At 38.6% G+C, this 21,773-nt stretch overlaps 1 protein-coding gene across 1 annotated transcript in view; it reads left to right on the top strand.

Moving 5' to 3' along the window:
* FBXL17 (F-box and leucine rich repeat protein 17) overlaps nt 1-21,773 on the top strand; it is a 528,456-nt gene that overhangs the window by 18,612 nt on the left and 488,071 nt on the right. The window contains exon 3 of the mRNA XM_061424528.1: nt 536-793. Coding sequence (XP_061280512.1) covers nt 536-793 — 258 coding nt within the window. The remainder of the gene's footprint in view (nt 1-535; nt 794-21,773) is intronic.

Raw genomic sequence — 21,773 nt, 5'->3', positions numbered from 1 at the left:
CTCTAAAGGCACATCACCCTCACAGCACTTTAATATTCACCAACTCAGAAGCCCTCCAGATCTCATTGTTCAAGAGGTTTTATAACCCATCTTCAGCTTCCTCTCTTCCCAGAAAGTCAGAGGATGGGACTGGAAGTTTCCACACTCTAATCACATGGTGTCTGGTCTTTCTGGTGACCGGTGCCGTCCTAAAGCTCTCTAGGGCCCCCACTTGGGTCATTCCATTACTGTAAACTCAGTCGTGGTCACAAGGGGCTAGCTAAAAAGAGCAAAAGACATTCCCATCACTCAGGAAGTTCCTAGGACTTCAGGAGCTCTGTTCTAGGAACTGCAGACAAAAGACCACATATAAATATATTTTTTAAATTGTATGACAGTTCTTATTATGCTTTAATATTAAGAAGCTTTTTGATTGTGGTTTTCATGCTATAATCTAATTGTTATATATTAGAAAAAATTTAATGAAAGAATAGAAAGTAAGTTTCCATTTTTAGCAAAGTTTTAAATTTATTGCTTTTTTTCTCCCCTCTCATAGGTCACTGATGAATTATTGGAAAAAATTGCATCAAGAAGTCAAAATATAATTGAAATCAACATTTCTGATTGTCGCAGTATGTCTGATACTGGCGTATGTGTTCTAGCATTTAAATGTCCTGGACTTCTTAGGTATACAGCTTACAGGTGTAAACAGCTTTCTGACACCTCTATTATTGCAGTTGCCTCTCACTGTCCTTTACTTCAGAAAGTTCATGTAGGCAACCAGGACAAACTGACTGATGAAGGACTCAAACAGGTAAATTTTAGAATCTATAAGATGGTTTTGCATGTATTAATGGGTTTTTTTGCAGCATCACTTTGAAAGATTTTTATGTTAAAAGTAATACTCAGAGAATGTCATTTTTTTATGTATTCATGAATATTTGGGTTCATGAACTAGAGTGCTGTGGCTGTAATGGACAAATTAACTTCTTTGGGTGTTTTAATAAGTGCTTGAACTTCTTTGACCAGCCATTTTATTTCTTTATTCTTTTGTTACTTAAATTTTGTACTAAATTTTGCTTTATGTAGGAGCTTCCCTGATAGCTCAGTTGTTAAAGAATCCACCTGCAATACAGGAGACCCTGGTTCAATTCCTGGGTCGGGAAGATCCTCTGGAGAAGGGATAACCTGTCCACTCCAGTATTCTTGGACTTCCCTTGTGGCTCAGCTGGTAAAGAATCCGCCTGCAACGCGGGAGACCTGGATTTGATCCCTGGGTTGGGAAGATCCCCTGGAGAAGGGAACAAGCTACCCACTCCAGTATTCTGGCCTGGAGAATTCCATGGACTGTATAGTCCATGGGGTCACTAAGAGTTGGACACAACTGAGCAACTTTCACTTGCTTTATGTAACAACAGTATGCAGTTTGGGTTAGCATGAGCTTTTAAAAATTAACTTTTAATTCCTCTTTTATGTTACTAGGTGAAATGCTTACATATTTTAAAATATCTTTTAAATGCAACTCTAAGTTGAGGAGTATAAAGTGAAGCAAAAAGATGTTAACTACCTATATTAGGCACAGTAGTTGGGTTTAAATACAGTATCATGTATTTTCTGGTTGATGCACTTTCTTTGGAAATGGTGTTTAAAGTTTCTTGTCTCAGAGTGAATATTGAATGGATTCTATGTGCCAGTCCCTGAATTTGTGAATGTTTTGAATATTTAATAATAGTACCACTAATGTACTGGTCACTTTTTGTGTTTTTTATATTTAACCCTTGAAGTAACTTTGTGGGAGTTGTTGATATTGAACTTTTTGTTTAATTTTCATTTTATAAAGGAAGAGATTAAGTCTTAGAGAGATTAAGAAACTTGGCTAATGTTTGGCAGACATTGGACCTGGGACTGGAGCCTGGGTTCCCTAAAGCCCTGCTGCCTTATTATCTTTCTGGTTCTCCTTGCCAATCGACTGTACTCTCCTCGACCTTGAATAAGGCAGCCTCTCCATGAAGGCAGAAGCTGTGCACATTCACCACTCTACACACAGTGCCCAGGCAAACATTTGTTGAAAAAAAGAATTAATTATTAATAATTCCATTTAAGAACTTTGTCAGAACAGTTTTTTAAATTCAGAATTGAGATGTAGTCCCAATACTTCCTAGTAAAAGCAGAATATCAGTGAAGTCCTAGATTTAAGTCTCATCTTAGATGAAACCAGAAATAACATGTATATGCCTAAATTTAGGCACTATATACGGATTAACTGAAAACTGAGCACTAGAAGGAATTTGGAAAGTCTGTCCTAAATGGTACTGGGTTTGTCAGTCCGATTTACGCAGTAAGAACACTTCAGTTCCCTGGTGGCTCAGACGGTAAGCGTCTGCCTACAATGCCAGAGACCCGAGTTCCAACCCTGGGTCGGGAAGATCCCTGGAGAAGGGAATGGCAACCCACTCTAGTATTCTTGCCCGGAAAATCCCATGGACAGAGGAGCCTGGTGGGCTACAGTCCACGGGGTCGCAAAGAGTCAGACACGACTGAGCGAATTCATTCATTCGTTCATTCATTTTGTCTGCAAAGACTAATTGTGTAATAACAGTTTCTGCTATTTACAGGATTACTCACTAGCAAAGCATTTTACACAGTTAAGTCTATTAAAATAATCTTTATGGTAAACTATAAATTTTATAGACATGATGTGATTTTTTTGTGATTAGAAATTTCTCAGCAGATTATACTTTGCAGTGAAACATTTTAAAAAGTCTATATATTTATTAAGAAATGGATTAAATTTGTTATATATTTAAATCTGATGTAACACAAATAGATGCCAGCTGAGCAGAGTGCCATGGTATACACCTTATAGTAAAGTCATATTTATGGTTGAAATAGAGGGAAACTAAAGAGTTCTTTAAGGAGCAAGATTTAATATGCCACTTAAGTACTATGAATTTATCTAATATTTACAGCTTTGAGACTAATTATGTAAATGTTTCCCAGAATGTGACATGTTTTGAAACCTGTTAATTTATGACAGATTAGAAGTTTGCTTCAGATTTTTATGGTTTCTGAATTATGAATTAGTTATATATGAAGAAATAACCTGATAAAAGTAATAAAATAGTTTAAATCTTTTTCATCCTAATTAAAAAATTTTTATATATTTTTCTTTTTTAAAAAATTCATTTTTAGTATGCAGATAATTGCTTTATAGGGCTGCGTTAGTTTCTGCCGTACATCAATGTGAATCAGCCATGGGTATCCATATATGTCCCCCCCTTGAACCTCCCTCCCGCCTCCCAACCCATCCCACCCCTCTGGGTTGTCACAGACGGCTGGGCTGAGCTCCCTGCGTTACACAGCACCTTCCTGTTAGCAGTCTGTTTACACGTGATAAATGTATGCATTTCAGTACTGCTCTCTCGATTCTCTCACCCTCTCCTGCCCGCCCCCTGCGGCCCCCGCTGTGTATATGAATCTGTTCTCTTTCTGTTCATCCCAAGTAATTTTTCAAAGTAATTGCCTCTGAACCTCACTGCAATTCAGGGAGTAATCCTTTCCTGTGCTTAAGACTGTGCTGTGGCGGGGGTGTGTGTGTCCTCTTTTAGCCTCTTTGTTCTGATGGAATAGTGTTGTGGAGTAGAATAGTAGAGAATGGCTTTTCATGTATACATAAAATACAACTAAAGGTTTCATGAAATAATTTTCTATTCTATACTGTTATGTTAAATAAATATTGATCTTGATTCACTCAGTAAATTAATTTCTCATTGGTATTTGATAAGCTCTGCCGTGGAATGTATTACAGTTTTAGTGAATTAACAACTTAAAAATGTATAATAAAGTTTCAAAGGCCTAGGATGGAACTTTCATAATTGATGAATTTTCCTGGTATTTTTTTCTTTTCTACTCATAAACATAGCTATTAAATTGTTTATTCTACAGATCAAGTTAAAAGGTTTTAAGAATATTTTCCTGTTAGTAAAAACTGACAAATGTTTTAGAATGGTATACATGTATCTTATTGATAGTATCTTTAAAAATATATTTTTATCATAACTACTATAATTTTAGTTGACTTTAGCAAATACCATATGAATATGTTTTTTAAAAAAATTATTTTTAATTAGAGGATAATTGCTTTACAATATTATGTTAGTTTCTGCCACACATCAACATGTACATATGTCCCCTCAATCTTGAACCCGCCTCCCACCCCATCCCACGCCCGCGGGTTGTCTATGAAACACAGAGTTTGAGCTCCTTACGTCGTACAGCAGCCTCCACCGGCTGGCTGTCTCACACGTGACAGTGTATGTGTCCCATCTTCTCCTTTAGGTCATCCCACCCGCCCCTCCCCCGCTGTGTCCACAAGTCTGCCTCCATCACTGCCCTGCGACTAGGGTCAGCAGTGCATCTCTCTGGAGTCCATATGTATGTGTTAATCTGTGACATCTGCTTTTCTCTTTCTGACTTACTTCGCTCTGTATAATTGGCTCTAGGTTCATCTACATCATTGGAACTGACTCCAGTGTCGTGGCTGAGTACTCCTCCACCCTGTTTATGCACTCATCTGCTGACAGACATCTAGGTTGCTCCCATGTCCTAGCTGCTGTAAATAGCGCTGCAGTGAACACTGGGGTACATGTGTCTCTTTCAGTTATGGTTTCCTCAGGGTATGTGCCCAGTAGTGGGACGGTTGGGTTATATGGTAGTTTTATTCCTAGTGTTTTAAGGAATCTCCATACTCTTCTCCATCGATTTGCATTCCCACCAACAGTGCAAGAGCACACACCCTCTTTAGTATTTATTGTTTGTAGAATTTTTGATGATAGCCATTCTGACCTGTGTGAGGTGATACCTCATTGTAGTTTTGATTCACAGTTCTCTAATACTGAGTGATGTTGAGCATCTTTTCATGTGTTTATTAGCTATCTGTATGTCTTTGTATAATGTCTATTTAGGTTTTTTGCCCACTTTTTGATTGGGTTGTTTGTTTTTTCTAGTGCTGCCTGAGCTGCTTGTAAATTTTGGAGATTAACCCTTTGTCAGTTGTTTTGTTTGCTATTATTTTCTCCCATCCTGAGGGTTATTTTTCTAACTTGTTTATAGTTTCCTTTGCTTTGCAAAAGCTTTTAAGTTTAATTAGATCCTACTTGTTTATTTTTGTTTTTATTTCCATAAATAGGAGGTGGGTCATAGAGGATCTTGCTGTGGTTTATGTCAAGCAGTATACTCCCTATGTTTTCCTCTAAGAGCTTATAGTTTCTGAACTTACATTTAAGCCTTTAGTCCATTTTGAGTTTACTTTTGTGTATGGTGTTAGGAGTTGTTCTCGTTTCATTTTTTAGATGCAGTTGTCCAGTTTTCCCAGCCCTACTTATTGAAGAGGGTGTCTTTTGTCCTTTGTATATTCTTGCACTATGTATTCTTACTGTATTCTCCATTGTATATTCCTCCTTTGTCAAAGATAAGGTGCCCGTAGGGGTGTAGTTTATCTCTGGGCTTTCTGTCTTGTCCCATTGGTCTGCATTTCTGTTTTTGTGACAGTACCATACTGTCTGGATGACTGTATCTTTGAGGTATAGTCTGAAGTCGTGCTGTGTGATCAGTCTTGTCCAGCTCTTTGTGGCCCCATGGACTGTAGCCTCCCAGGCCCCTCTGTCCATGGAGTTTTCCAGGCAGGAATGCTGAAGTGGATTGCCATTTCCTTTTCCAGGAGATCTTCTGGACCCAGAGATCAAACCTGCGTCTTTTGCGTCTCCTACATTGGCAGGCAGGTTCTTTACCACTGAGCCACGTGGGCAGCCAAGGAAGTCAGGAAGATTAATTCCTCCAGCTCCTGTTTTCTTTCTCAAGATTGTTTTGGCTATTAAGGGTCTTTTGTGTTCTATACCAATTGTGAAATTATTTTTTTTCTGGTCCTGTGAAAAAATACCATTGGTAGTTTGATAGGGATTGCCTTGGATCTGTAGGTTGCTTTGGGCACTGTAGTCATTTTCACAATATTGGTTCTTCCAGTCCAAGTAACTGTGTATTTCTCCATCTGTTTGAATGTATTTTTTGACTTCAGTTTATAAAAGCAGTTACGTAAATCATTTTAGTTTGGAGTTGTAATGGATCTAAAATTTAATACATTAAGTATTGCATTCACCTCACAGTGTTTCTTAAACTTTTGGAAAATACCTGATAGGCTGTTTTTGGCTGTATTCTCTGTTCTTTGTGAAATACCACCTTGAAATCCTGATATTCTTATTTCTATTAAAATTATCATTGCCATATTTCTGTTATTTATATGTATCTTGTAAAACTAAAATCACATATTTAGGGGGAAAAAGAGCTATTTAATTAAGAATAGTAGGCCGTGTATGTTTTTCTAGTATTTTACTACCATCTAGCACATCACAGCAAACAAGAGACAGCAGAGTAGTGAAAGTATTCAAAGACATCTAAGAAATTGTATCCATTAAGTTAATAATTTATGTGACTGCTCGTATTTGATTACAACAGTTTAACCCCTCAATCCAGTTAATGGATCTCTGTAGAAATTCTGGAAATAGCCACTGAAGGCATCTCCTAGATTAAAATGTACAAAATAATAGATGTTGCATTAGTAAATTTGGGTCTTGCTCTATTATGGGATTTTAGGCCTTTAAAAATAAATATGTAAAGTAAGATCAGCAGAATGATGGAGTGGACAGCTCCCAAACCCCATTCCTCCACAGAAACATTTGAAAACAAACAGAAATCATTAGAACCAACTTTGCCAGAACTCAGAAAAATAGTGTTTGACAGCAGAGTGAATGCTGGGGCAGGGGAAAGGCAGTTTAAAAACAGTGATAGAGCTTTGTGACACTTTACCTGTCTGTGCCTCCTACCTTCCCCAGCTTGGCAGCAACACTGAAGAAGCGGCGTGTGCTCCCAGTGTATGTCCCTGCTTCCAGAGGGAGCAGAGCAGACTTTATTCCCAGTTTACTGGGTTTGTGTATTCTAACCTGCTTGGGAGCTTCTTAAAGGACTCATGTACGATGCTCATATTTATTTCACCTAATTCAAAATACATTCAGGGTGGATATTGTAAGCAAATACAAAAATCTGCAGTTGGGGCAAAAGATTATGGCTGAATCATGCACTGGATCACACAAGGCCTGAGGGGGAAAAGCCAGGGAGAGAATTTCTTTGGAAAGTTAGGATAATCAGCTTTCTTTATGGTCCAGCTCTCACATCCATACATGACTTCTGGAAAAACCATAGTTTTGATTATATGGACCTTTGTTGGCAAAGTGATATCTCTGCTTTGTAATAAGCCGTCTAGGTCTGTCATAGCTTTCCTTCCAAGGAGCAGGCATCTTTTAATTTCATGACTGCAGAACTTACTTTGATTATAATTGGATTAAGTTCTCTAATTAAAGGGCAAAGATTGGCAGAATAAAAAAAAAATCAGCCATGCATATAAAGTCTAAAAAAACATTCCTTTTAGATATTGACACAATGAGGTTGAAAGTTAATACAAATGGAAAGAATTATTCCACTCAAATTCTAATAACCAAGGAAAGCTCTAGTGCTCCTCAACTTATGGTATTTTGCCTTAATAATTTTTTGACTTTATGATGGTGTGAAAGCCATATGCATTCAATAGGTGCTGTACTTCAGATTTTGAATTTTCATCTTTTCCTGGGCTGGCAGTATGTGATGCAACACTCAGGTTTCTGGATGGTGACAGTGGGCTGTGGTTCCCAGTCAGGCACACAGTCACGAGGGTAAACAGCTGTCACAGTGACAGCCATTCTGTACCCATACTGCGGTTCTCTCTTTCACTTTTGTTGAAATTATGCAAGGTACTCAACACTTTATTATAAAGTAGGCTTCATGTTGGGTGGTTTTGCCCAACTATAGGCTAATATAAGGTTCTGAGCCTGTTTATGGTAGCTTAGGCTCTCCTGTGGTGTTCAGTAAATTAGGTGTATTAATGCATTTTTGACTTATGATATTTTCAACTTACAGGTTTATCAGGAATTAAGTCTGTTGTAAATTGAGAAGGATCTGTATTATTATGAAAAAAAATTTTAAGTAAAAAGGTTACTGGAAGCAATGAAGGTCATTATAGATTGATAAAAATTTCAATTCATCAGGAAGATGCAGCAGTTACAAGCATATGACCCAAACAACACAGCTCCTAAATATATAAAGGAAAAATGCTCTTAAATATATAAAGACTTAAAGGGAGGAAAAGACAGTTACACATTAATAGTTGGAGATTTTAATACCCTACTTTCACTAATGGAGAGAACAATGAGAAAAAGATCAACAGTAAACCAGAGGGCTTGCACAGTGCTGTAAACCAGTCACAGTAAGTGTCTGCTGACAGATGCATACAGTAGACTGCACTTAGCAACAAAAGCGGAGAAGGCGATGGCACCCACTCCAGTGCTCTTGCCTGGCAAATCCCATGGACAGAGGGACCTGGTAGGCTGCAGTCCATGGGGTCCCTAAGAGTTGGACACTACTGAGCGAGTTCACTTTCACTTTTCACTTTCATGCATTGGAGAAGGAAATGGCAGCCCACTCCAGTGTTCTTGCCTGGAGAATCCCAGGGATGGGGGAGCCTGGTGGGCTGCCGTCTATGGGGTCCCACAGAGTCGGACACAACTGAAGCGACTTAGCAGCAGCAGCAGCAACAAAAGAGTGTGCGTGAAATAGTCTCAAAGTTAGACCGTATTTCCAATCACAAACAACTTTTAATAAATTTGGGAAGATTGAAGCCAAACAAGAATCTTTTTTGACCATAATGACGTGAATCTAAGAATCAATAACATAAAACTGGAAAATACACAAGTATCTGTAAGGTAAATAATATTCTCTTACACAACCAATGGGACAATGAAGAAATCACAAGGAAAATTAGAAAATATATTGAATGAAAATGAAAATACAATATACCAAAATTATGACAACAAAAATAGTGTTCAGAAGGAAATTTATAGTGTAAAAGTTTATGTTTACAAAAGAAGAAAAATCTGAAATAAGTAACTTAATTGCACGCCTGGAGGACTTAATTGGACACCTGGCATGCTTGCTCAGTTGCTGAGTTGTGTCCAGCCCTTTGCCACCCTATGGACTCCCACTGGGCTCCTCTGTCCATCCCGGGAAGGATACTGAAGTGTGTAATTTAATACCTGGTGGCACTTGCAAAAGAAGACGAAACTAAATCCAAAGCTAACAGAAGGAAGGAAATGATGACCAGAGCCCAGAAAAATGAGCTAGAAAGCAGACAAGTTATGGAGAAAATCAATGCAACCAAAACTGGTATCTTTGAAAATACCAGCAAAAATGACAAACCTTTAACTAGATTGACTTAAGTAAAAAAGAAGACTCAACTTACTAAATGGGAAATTTAAGAGCAGACATTACCACTAACTATAGAAATAAAAAGGATTATATAAGAAAATTATGAACAACTATATACAACAAAAACTGGATAGCCTAGATGAAATGGGTAAATTCCTAGAAATGTACAAGCTACAAAACTGATGCAGAGATAAGTAGAAAATCTGAATGCAGATTTGTAACAAGTAAGGAGATTGAATCAGTAGTAAAAATCCTTTCAACAAAGCAAAGTCTGGAATTTGGTCTAACGGGTAAGGAAGAAATAATACCAATCTGTCTCTCAAACTCTTTCAAAATATTTAAAATAAAGCAACTCTTGGTAATTCCTGTGAGGGCAGCATTACCCTGATTCTGAAGCCAGGGAAAGACACTGCAAGCAAAGACAACTGTAGACTAATGTGTTTAATGGCTATAGATGCAGAAATCTTCAACAAAATACAGCAAAGAGCATTCAACAGCATGTTAAAAGGATTATATACTATGACCAAGTATAATTTATCCCATGAATGGAAGGATGACTCAACATACAAAAATCAGTCAGTGTAATGTACTGCGTTACCAGAATGAAGGAAGAAGCACCCACATGATCATCTTAATTGGCTCAGAAAATGCATTTGGTGGTCAAGCTCCTTTCCTTGATAAAGCACACAATGGAATAGGAATAGAAAGGTAGAATAGAAAGGAATAGAAAGGTATCATGTTTCTCAACATGATAAAGGCTGTATGTGACTAACGTGCAGCTGATATACTCAGTGGTGAATAGCTGAACAGTTTTCCCCTAAGATCAGGAACAGAAACAGTGTTGCGTGTGCTGTGGAAGAATTTGGTGGTTCATCAAAAGATTAAACATAGAACTATCATATGACCCAGTAATTCTTCCCTAAATATATAACCCAGATGATTGGAAACAGTGACTCAAATAGATCCTTGTTTACTTGTTTTCATTTATCATTATTCTTAACAGCCAGAGGATAGGAACAACCCAAGTGCCCATTGAGATGAATGAGTGAATGAAATGTATGTATACGTGATGAAATACTATTAGGCCTTATAATGGAATGAAATGCTGTACCTGTTACCATGTGAGTGAATTTTGAAAACACATTCCAAGTTAAATAGGCCGGACACAAAGAAAAAATACTGTAAGGTTCTACTTACGTAAATTCCCTGTTAGTCGCTTCAGTCACGTCTGACTGTGCGACCCTGTGTAGCCTGCCAGGCTCCTCTGTCCTTGGGATTCTCCAGACCAGAGTACTGAAGTGGGTTGCCATGCCCTCCTCCATGGGATCTTCCCAACCCAGGGATTGAACCTGGGTCTCCTGGGTCTCGGGCATTGCAGGCATATTCTTTACTGCTGAGCCAACAGGGAAGCCCTATAAATTACCTACTAGAGGCAAATACATAGAGACAGATGTAGGTAGAGTGTTTCATGGGGTAGGAGAAGTGGAGAATGGGTACTCAGTTGGCTTCAGTCGTGTCCGACTCTTTGCGACCCCGTGAATGGTAGCCCACCAGTCTCCTCTGTCCATGGGATTCTCCAGGCAAGGATACTGGAGTGGGTTGCCATGTCCTCCTCCAGGGGATCTTCCTGACCCAGGAATCAAACCTGCATCTCCTGCATTGCAGGTGGGTTCTTTACCACTGAGCCACTGGGGAAGCCCAGGGAATGGGTACTTATTGCTTAATGGGTAGGGAGTTTCTATTTGAGGTGATGAAAAAGTTTTGGAAATAGTGGGGATGGTTGCACAACACTATGGAAATAATGTCACTGAATTGTATACCTAAATGTGGTTAAAATAGCTATTTTTATGTTACATATATTTTACCACAATAAAGGAAAAAAGAAACATTACTTGTTTTTAGATGCTGAATTTCTATGAGATAAAGGAAACTCTCAGTCTCATCTAATCTATCTTTACATGTTGTAGTGATAGTTAAATAAAGAGCAGGTATGTAACCTTTATGGAGAAGGCGATGGCACCCCACTCCAGTACTCTTGTCTGGAAAATCCATGGACGGAGGAGCCTAGAAGGCTGCAGTCCATGGGGTTGCTAGGAGTTGGACACGACTGAGTAACTTCACTTTCACTTTTCACTTTCATGCATTGGAGAAGGAAATGGCAACCCCCTTCAGTGTTCTTGCCTGGAGAATCCCAGGGACGGGGAGCCTGGTGGGCTGCTGTCTGTGGGGTTGCACAGAGTCGGACACGACTGAAGTGACATAGCAGCAGCAGATGTAACCTTTATGTTGCTGTTCAGTGACTCAGTTGTGTCCAACTCTTTGTGACCCCATGGACTGCGGCACTCCAGCCCTCCCTGTCCTTTAGCATCTCCCAGGGTTTGCTCTGAATCACGTCCAGTGAGTTGGTGATGCCATCCAACCATCTCATCCTTTGTCGCTCCCTTCTCTTGCCCTCAGTGTTTCCAGCATCAGGGTCTTTTCCATTGCGTTGGCCCTTCGCATCCGGTGGTCAGCATATTGGAGCTTCAGCTTCAGCATCAGTCCTTCCAATGAATATTCAAGATCGATTTATCTTAGGATTCACAAGCTTGATATCCTGGTAGTCCAAGGACCTCTCAAGAATCTTCTCGAGCGCAACAGTTCAAAGCATCAGTTCTTCGGCGCTCTGCCATGTGTTAGCCACTGTTCATATATTCTGACTGTATATTCATACATTTAATTTCTGTCTTGATTTACTGCCACTCTGTGAGGTTGGTATTGTTTCATTTTTATAGATGAGTAAGTTGTTACAGAGAGACTATCAGTAATTTATCTGAGATAAAGTAGTAAGTGATAGGGCTGGCATTCATATCCAGAGGTGCCTTGAGTTCATACTCAACCCATCTAGCTCATTTCCTCCCCTCTGCACATGGCATCCTTGTATGCCTGCTTAATCGTGTCTGACTCTTTGTGACCTCATGGACTGTAGCCTGCCAGACTCCTCTCTCCATAAGTTTTCCAGGCAAGAATACTGGAATGGGTTGCCATTTCTTTCTCCAGGGGATCTACCCGACTCAGGAATGGTACCTGTGTCTCCTGCATTGGCAGGCGGATTCTTTACCAACCGGTGCCACCTGGGAAGTCATAACACTCATTTTTTATCCCTGTAATGATAATTGTTACTTAAAATGAGGCTGAGAAAGTAGAGATCTTGAAAAGCATTCTTTATCAAAATGTTTTATAGTTAAGTAGTTTAAGAGTGTTTTAAGCCGTCTGTCTCTAAATTAGCATCACAATTGACAATGGGAAATAAATGTATTTTGGGTGCTTTTTATACGTGACAGGCATTGTATTTTGTGCTTTCATATTTTGTTATCCACTTTAAGCTTCACAGTAGCCCTGAAGTATTTCAGGATGAAAAATTGAATCTTTTGAAATTTAAGTAACTTACCCACGTTCACATAGTTGGGAAGTTATGGAGCCAATATTCTCTTTCTGTTTTGCTTGATTTCTGAATCTTGTCATTTGAGACCATATTCTAGGATTTTAAGCTGAGATGTACAATTCAATGACTATAGAAAATATTTTCCATCTGTAACTGGGGGTATTGAGGCTTCATATAATTCAAGAAGGCCTCTTCATGGGAATTTATCTTTATAGTACTTATAAAAACTTCTGTTCTCATGAATCCTAGTGAATAGTGTTCTAATAGCTTCCTTCTATACCCATTGATAGTAATTATAATGTATAAAATGTTTACTTAGTACTTTTATATGCTTTTCAGTGTGCCAGTAAGCATTTCTGATTGTTATTTTAAAAAAAATCTCCAAAACCCAGTGAGGTACAGGTGTGCATTGTTAAAATTCAGTGTAAGTCTTCTCACCTAATGGGCCTGAGAATGGAAGTTGGTCAGTTAACTGAAATTCAGTTAAATGATAGAATCACAAAATCAATATGTATGATAAACATTTTAATTAAAAGTGTTATATAATTGTAGATTCATTTAGTGAATCTTTTGATATAGAGTCAAGGCCTTTTTCTTGAATTAGAGATAGAGTTTTACTTTATTTTACTTATATAGATTTACCGATGGCTCAGCGGTAAAGAATTTGCCTGCAATGCTGGGGACACAGGTTTGATTCCTGGGTCAGGAAGATCCCCTGGAGGAGGAAATGGCAGCCCACTCCAATATTCTTGCCTGGAGAATCTCATGGACGGAGGAGGCTGGTGGGCTGCAGTCCATCGGATCGCAAAGAGTCGGACGTGACTGAGCATGTGATGGATGGATAGATTTTATTTAAAGTATAACAATGATGTGGCACTGCTGATTTTCAGTTTTTATTAAAAATTGAAGTGGGACAGGAATATGGGTGCAGCTTCTTTGAAATTGTGATTTTCCCAATATTTTATAATTTTATAGTGTCTTACTGAAAACTAATTTATTGGCATGTTTTTATGGCTTGTTCTCATTGAATGTAGAACATTCAACCAACTTTTTATAGCATGAGCTTTCTTTTTCTTTCTCATTTAAGTCAGTTTATTTAACATCTAATGTAATTATGTTAAAATAATTATAATTAGAAAAACAGGTTTGGAAAGAAACATCATTTCCTGTTGACTTATTTATTTATTTTTTTAATCTCAAGTTTTCCTGGCATTTGTTTTTTCAATGTGGTGGTGGTGTTTTTTTTTTTTTTTTACTGTGGTAGAATCTTCTTAATATTTACTATTTTAGCAAGTTTTTCATTTTAACAGCTTTTAAGTGTGCGATTCAGTGGCATTACGTATGTTCACCATGTTGTGTAACCATCGTGGGCTCTATTCTGATTTCTGATTAGTGGACTTTCAGGACCTATTCTAGCTACCTCATGTAGGTGGACTCGTACACTCCTAATTCTTCTGCGTCTGGCTTATCACTTGCATAATGTTTTCAGTGTTTCATAAAGTCAAACAACATAAATCTAGGAAAAAGATTCAAATTTGAGTCCTTAAAGTGGGTCAGATGAGTGGCAGTTTGAAAAATTTGCTTTGCTTTCTTTCATATCTCGTTGTTTGTGTTCCTCTACTACCAATGAAACTACTGAATCAAATTATGACATTGTTATTTTTATGATTTCACAGACATGAGTATTTAGTGTAGTTGGGTGAAGTTACTATAAGATATGGATTAGGTTTTTTCACTGCTTTCTTGCATATGTATAATAGTGACAGTGGTGATATATCAGGAATGGAAAGAAGGAACAAATTTCCTCTTCTATTGAAGGCATACCTCATGTTTTAAAAATATGTTTTTACTACTGGTTTTGAAAAACTTTCCTGTGACCTTGGAAAACCTAATCTTCTATCCCAGTGGTTCTGTGTTGTGGTTTCAGTTATCTAGATTCTTTGTCGAATTATACTCTTCCTAAGGTGTTTGTTTTGTTGTTATTTATAAAAATAACCCAGTAACAGCAAATAGCTTGTTAAAACATATTTTCTTCTGTAAATTCTTAAGGGTAGTGTGCAAAATTTTAATTAAATTTTGAGATTCAGGGAAAATCATCTCCAAGTATTTTATTTTTTATTTATTTATTTTTCATCTCCAAGTATTTTAGAGAAAATTTTGAAAAATACCTTTGGAGTTCTAGGGGCTTCCCTGGTGGCTCAGATGGTAAAGAATCTGCCTGCAATTCAGGAGACCTGGGTTTGATCCCTGAGTTGAAAAGACTCCCTGGAGAAAGTAATGGCTTCCCTCTCCAGTATTCCTGTCTGGAGAATTCCATGGACCGAGGGGCCCAGTGGTCTATATCCATGGGATCACAAAGAGTTGGACATGACTGAGTCACTAACACTCAAGGTTCTGGAGCAAAACTGTAAATAATCTTAAAGGAAAAGAATCTTAAATGACTGTTATAAAGAGGAAAAGAATAAGGATAATCCTTTTTATATTAATTTAGTCTATAGTTCTAATTGCTGTCATGTGCTAATATGAACTATGGATTAATAGCTGGCTTCATTTAAGTGATAATACCCTTTGTATTAAATGCTTTCCTTCAGAGTTGACTGATGGGTACCCTTGACACATTAGAGTTAGAGGAGAGTTTCTATTACTGTTCATTCAACATGCACCTTTCCTAGGGAACCAGATATTGGACTTGACTTGATAGAGATTCATAGCCTCCTAAATGACATCCTGGGTTCTGTGTCTTAGGTGCCTAAGACCATTTACTGGAAGAATGAGAGTTTGGGTTGTGCCTGGCATGTCAGGTGCAAATAGCATTGAAGGGCAGGCTGGGTGTGAATATGTGTGTGTGTGTGTGTTTATTTCTGGGCTCTTTGTTCTGTCCCATTGGTCTGTGCCTGTTTCTGTGCCAGTATCATACTGTTTTGATTACTGTAGCTTTCTAGTATAGCTTGAAATCAAGCATGGGATGCTTCCAGCTTTTTTATTTTTCCTAAGGATTGCTTTATTTGAAGTCTTTTGTGGTTTCATATAAATTTTATGATGATTTGTTTTAGTTCTGTGAAAAATGCCATTGGTATTTTGATAGCTATTGCACTGAATATGTAGACTGCTTTGGTTAGTATGGTCACTTTAACAATATTCTTCTAGTCCACGTGAATGGTTTATCTTTCCATTTATTTGTGTCATCTTCAGTTTCTTTCATCATTGTTTTATAGTTTTCAGAGTACAGATCTTTTACCTTCTTGATTAAATTTATTCCTGGAACTTTAGAACATTCACTTGGGGTAACGTGACTAGTACAGATAGACACCAATATGGATGCAGTCTTTCCTAGTATTTTCAATGAGGTTGTCTAAAATAGAACATCAGTTTCTTCAGTGAGACTAAATGATGGTGATTGTCCCTCGAGACGCTCTTCCCTAGTAAGTTATTAGGGTCCTGTGCTGCTCATATCTGTTGAGACCATTACCATGGTTCTTATGTATGTATGCCTGCCCATGTGGCTGTTTGCTCTATGGAAAGTCACAGTCACTTGTTTGTAGATAAAGGCATCAGAGCTACTTGCTAAGGTCAAAACACCATGTAATTGGTTTAAACATCTCTTCCAAACTGCAGCAGTATTCAGTTCAGTTCAGTTGCTCAGTTGTGTCCAACTCTTTGCGACCCCCCCCATGAACCGCAGCACACCAGGCCTCCCTGTCCATCACCAACTCCCGGAGATTACCCAAATTCATGTTCATCGCATCAGTGATGCCATCCAGCCATCTCATCCTCTGTCGTCCCCTTCTCCTCCTGCCCCCAATCCCTCCCAGCATCAGGGTCTTTTCCAATGAGTTAGTTCTTCGCATCAGGTGGCCAAAGTATTGGAGTTTCAGCTTCAGCATCAATCCTTCCAGTGAATATTCAGGACTGTTTCCTTTAGGATGGACTGGTTGGATCTCCTTTAGAGGGGAGACTCCAGGGGACTCTCAAGAGTCTTCTCCAACACCACAGTTCAAAAGCATCAGTTCTTCTGTGCTCAGCTTTCTTCACAGTCCAACTCTGACATCCAGACATGACTACTAGAAAAACCATAGCTTTGACTAAATGGACCTTTGCAGCAGTATAACTTACCTGTTTTAACATGAGACTCTACCAAGCTGTCCACAGACGTTGATGTCTAAGAGTCTTATAGACACCTGTTACTTCTTTTATCCAGATTCTCTTCTGTTTCTCAGTAATCCTGGCTGGTGCACTAAGTGTTGAGGTCTCTTTATTGCTCAGTATCTGAATAAATTGACAAATAAGACATTGGAATAGTGGCAGAGGGAAAACACCAGCTTTAATACACAGAAAGGCTAGATTGGGAATGTTGCTTACTAATAGAGTTGAATACATCTGTTAATGCAAATGCTATAGTTTGGTCAGTGGGCATAGTCATCGTTCACTAGGCTGAATCAGCAGTGTCCTGCAAATGTAGAAGTAGGGTGCTCCTTGTGGGCAGTTTATTCTCAAGGGGCAAAAGAACAGAGATGAACTGAACATATTCAGTTTATTAATGTAAGCTAATTAATAATCCGTGTAGAGACCAGGAGTTAGACCAGAGTTCACAGGAAGGACGCAATAGTAGAGAAGCATTTCCTGTCTGTTTCTGTGTGTGTTTTCTTGATTTATTCATTTTAGAACATTTGTGCTGTTTCCTTGCTATGGAAAGATGAGGATTTAGCTCACTTATCCTTTTCTATCTCCTATCCCTTCAGAGTATCAAAATAGTTCTAATTTTGATTAAATAAGTATTCAGTATTTACATTTTATAATTGTGTACTTACCTTTTTTCCATTTGGAATTTTGTTTTTATCAAAATGAATAAATACCTTTTGTCCTCATTTACTTTACTAGTTTTTACATCTTAACAGTGATGGAGCCCACAGCTCCCCCCACCTGTTTTAGTATCTATATATAGATGCTTAGTTAAATTTATTTTCTTAAAGCAGACAACAGTCTGGACTTCTTGAATGTATGCTGCTGCTGCTGCTGCTAAGTCACTTCAGTCATGTCCGACTCTGTGCAACCCCATAGACGGCAGCCCACCAGGCTCCCCTGTCCTACTTTTGCATTAATGGTCATCTTAGTGTCTTACCGTCACTGTTATTTTCAATGTTTTCTTCTTCTTGCTGTTCTGTGAGATGTCCTGTTACCTAGACGTCATGCCTTGTTTCTCTGGATGTATTCTTACGTTTTATAGAGCACAGACTGTGATCACTTCCTGTATGGGATGTATGAATATATGGGACGTAAGTCTTTTTTGAGAATTTGCACGTGTGAAAATGTCTCTTTTCTACCCCTCACACTTAATAGAATCATAGATTTGAAATAATTTTCCTTCAGTATTTAATGGCGTTGCTCTATTGCTTTCTTTCAGTGTTGTCATTAAGAAGTTTGATGCTATTTTCATCTTTAACCCTCTGTATGAAATCTGTTTCTTACTAGCGATCTGCAGAATATTTTTTATACACACAGTTACGAAACTTTATGATGATTTGCCTTGGCATAGATCTTCTTTTGTCATTTGTGGTTAGATGTACGGGTGAGTCCTTTTGGTCTGGAAGTCCGTATCCTCTCATCCTGGAACATTTTATGGAGTTATTTCTTTTAATTCCTCCATTTTCGCTTTGAAAACAATCATCCTCACATTTTCAGAAGTGTGCTGTTGCTCTCGTCTGCCAATGGCCTGCCCCCGTCGGAGGACGCTGTGGTGCACGGCCCTCTGTGGTGCACAACCCTCGGTGAACCCGTCTTTCCCTGCTGTCTGAGCGGGGCAGGGGCGGGCTCTGCAGCAGTGGGCGGTGCTCTGAGGGGCTGACTGCTTTTTTACTGCACTTCTCAGGAACCCTGGTGTCTTCCACACCAGCCTTGCCCTCACTGCTGTACACATGTGACCTTGTTGGGTGTGTTGGTTGTGAGCTAAGATACTACTGCTCTGCTTTCTTCACTTACTGACTTTCAATTCAGCTCTCTGGTCTGAGTAACATGTATGTTTGTTCTAGAAATATATGTGCCTTTTTAATGTATTGTAAGATCTGGTAGCACATCTAACGAACGTGATGAAAATTGATGACAAAAATGCTATGTCACTGTATCTGCAACAGCAGTAACGTTACATGAGATTATTTTTGCTTCCTATTCTTTACAGAGTTATGCATACTGCTAAACTACTATGATTGTCTATTAATAAGTGAAGGAGAGGTTAAAGTTCATTAGAGAATAGCAAGTAAATAAAAATTTACCTTTTTTTTTCCCTTTTGCATTTACCTGGAATCCTTGATTTCCACCTGTGGACCCAATTTAGAACTGTTGAATTAAATAGAACACGGTAGTATATGGGACCATAATCATGGATCCCTTTATTTGTCCATTTTTCAAAAAGACTTCTTTACAATGAAAAACTCTGATCAACCTTTTCAGTCATTCAACAAATATTTACTAAGTATCAGCTGACTATTAGACATGGGCACCAGGGCTACATTAGTGAAATCTCTGTCTTCATGGAGTTTATATTTCCAGTGGAATATATATTTGGTTATTGTGTTACCTAGATTAAAATAACATGCCTTGTGTATATCACCATTCCTAGAAAAATAGTTGAAATTGTGTATCTTTCTTACTTTATTTGAAACAAAACTTGGAAGTTTTTGTTTACAAATGATTTATTTGCAAAAAGATGTGAGAAGATTGGTAAAAAACAAAAAAAAAAAACAATACCCATTATTGTACCGATCAGAAATAACTACTGTAAACACTTGGGTGTATATTTCATCTCCTTTCTATACATATGTATATGTTTAAATATGTATGTGTATACATAAACATTCATAATTAGTAGAATTATATTATAAAAATATGTACAGTTTACATTTTATTTGTCAAGTGTTTACTTCAATTTTTTGTTGTTGTTGTTGTTCAGTTACTCCGTCATGTCCGACTCTTTGTTACCCAATGGACTGCAGCACACAAGGCTTCCCTGTCTTTCACCATCTCCTGGAGCTTGCTCAAACTCATGTCCATTGAGTCAGTGATGTTATCCAACCATCTCATCCTCTGTCGTCCACTTCTCCTCCTGCCTTCAATCTTTCCCAGCATCAGGGTCCTTTCCAGTGAGTCAGCTTTTCACATCAGATGGCCACAGTATTAGAGCTTCAGCTTCAGTATCAATCCTTCCAATGAATATTCAGGGTTGATTTCCTTTAGGACTGGCTGACTGATCTGCTTGCAGTCCAGAGGACTCTCAAGAGTCTTCTCCAACACCACAGTTCAAAAGCATCAGTTCTTCAGCGCTCAGCCTTTTTATGGTCCAGTTCTCACATCCATACATGTCTACTGGAAAAACCATAGCTTTGACTCTACGGACCTTTGTCAGCATATTAATGTCTTTGTTTTTTAATATGTTGTCTAGGTTTGTCATAGCTTTTCTTCCAAGGAGCAAGTCTTTTAATTTCATAGCTGCACTTACCATCTGCAGTGATTTTGGAGCCCCCAAAAATAAAGTCTGCCACTGTTTCCATTGTTTCACCATCTGTTTGCCATGAAGTAATGGGATGGGATGCCATAATCTTAGTTTTTTGAATGTTGAGTTTTAAGCCAGCTTTTTCACTCTCCTTTTTTACCTTCATCAAGATGTTCTTTAGTTCCTCTTCGCTTTCTGCCATAAGGGTGGTGTCATCTGCATATCTGAAGTTATTGATATTTCTCCCAGCGATCTTGATTCCAGCTTGTGCTGCATGCAGCCTGGCCTTTCTCATGATGTACTCTGCATATAAAGTAAGCAGGGTGACAATATACAGCCTTGATGTATTCCTTTCCCGATTTGGAACCAGTCTGTTGTGCCATGTCTGTTTCTAACTTGCTTCTTGACCCGCTTATAGGTTTCTCAAGAGGCAGGTCAGGTGGTCTGGTATTCCAATCTCTTTAAGACTTTTCCACAGTTTGTTGTGCTCCACAAAGTCAAAGGCTTTCAGTTCAGTCGCTCAGTCATGTCCGACTCTTTGCGACCCCATGGACTGCAGACGCCAGGCTTCCCTGTCCATCACCAACTCCTGAAGCTTGCTCAAACTCATGTCCATCTAGTCGGCGATGCCATTCAACCATTTCATCCTCTGTCATCCCCTTCTCTTGCTTTCAATCTTTCCCAGCATCAGGGCCTTTTCCACTGAGTCATTTCTTCCCATCAGATAGCCAGAGTATTGGAGCTTCCTTCAGCTTCAGCATCAGTCCTTTCAGTGAATATTCAGGACTGATTTCCTTTTGGATTCACTGGTAGAAATTATTAGTCAGTCAGTGTAGAACTGCCTGAAATCAAAGGCTTTAGTGTAGTCAATGAAGCAGAAGAAGCTGTTTTTCTGGAATTCGCTTGCTTTTTCTGTGATCCAATGGATGTTGGCAATTTGATCTCTGGTTCCTCTGCCTTGTTGAAATAGCTTGTACATCTGGCAGTTCTCGGTTCATATACTGTTGAAGCCTAGCTTGATGGATTTTGAGCATTACTTTGCTGGCATGCGATATGAGTGCAATTGTGTGGTAGTTTGAGCATTCTTTGGCATTGCCTTTCTTTGGGATTGGAAGGGAAACTGACCTTTTCTAGTCCTGTGGCCTCTGCTGATTCTTCCAAATTTCCTGGCATATTTGGAAAAGTGTGGCACTTTCACAGCTTCATCTTTGAGGATTTCAAATAGCTCAGCTGGAATTCTTTCACCTTCACTAGCTTTGTTTGTCCTGATGCATCCTAAGGCCTACTTGGCTTCACATTCCAGGATATCTGGCTCTAGGTCAATGATCACACCATCTTGGATATCTAGGTCATTAAGATCTTTTTTTGTATAGTTCTGTGTATTCTGCTTCTGTCCATACTGTTTCTGTCCTTTATTGTGCTCATCTTTGCATGGAGTGTTCCCTTGGTATCTCTGATTTTCTTGACGAGATCTCTAGTCTTTCCCATTCTATTGTTTTCCTCTATTTCTTTGCACTGATCACTGAGGAAGGCTTTCTT

Source organism: Bos javanicus, chromosome 7, assembly GCF_032452875.1.
Source record: "Bos javanicus breed banteng chromosome 7, ARS-OSU_banteng_1.0, whole genome shotgun sequence".
In the NCBI taxonomy this organism is placed as follows: domain Eukaryota; kingdom Metazoa; phylum Chordata; class Mammalia; order Artiodactyla; family Bovidae; genus Bos; species Bos javanicus.
Note: the sequence above shows the minus strand (reverse complement) of the source record. Positions and strands in the feature narration are given on the sequence as shown.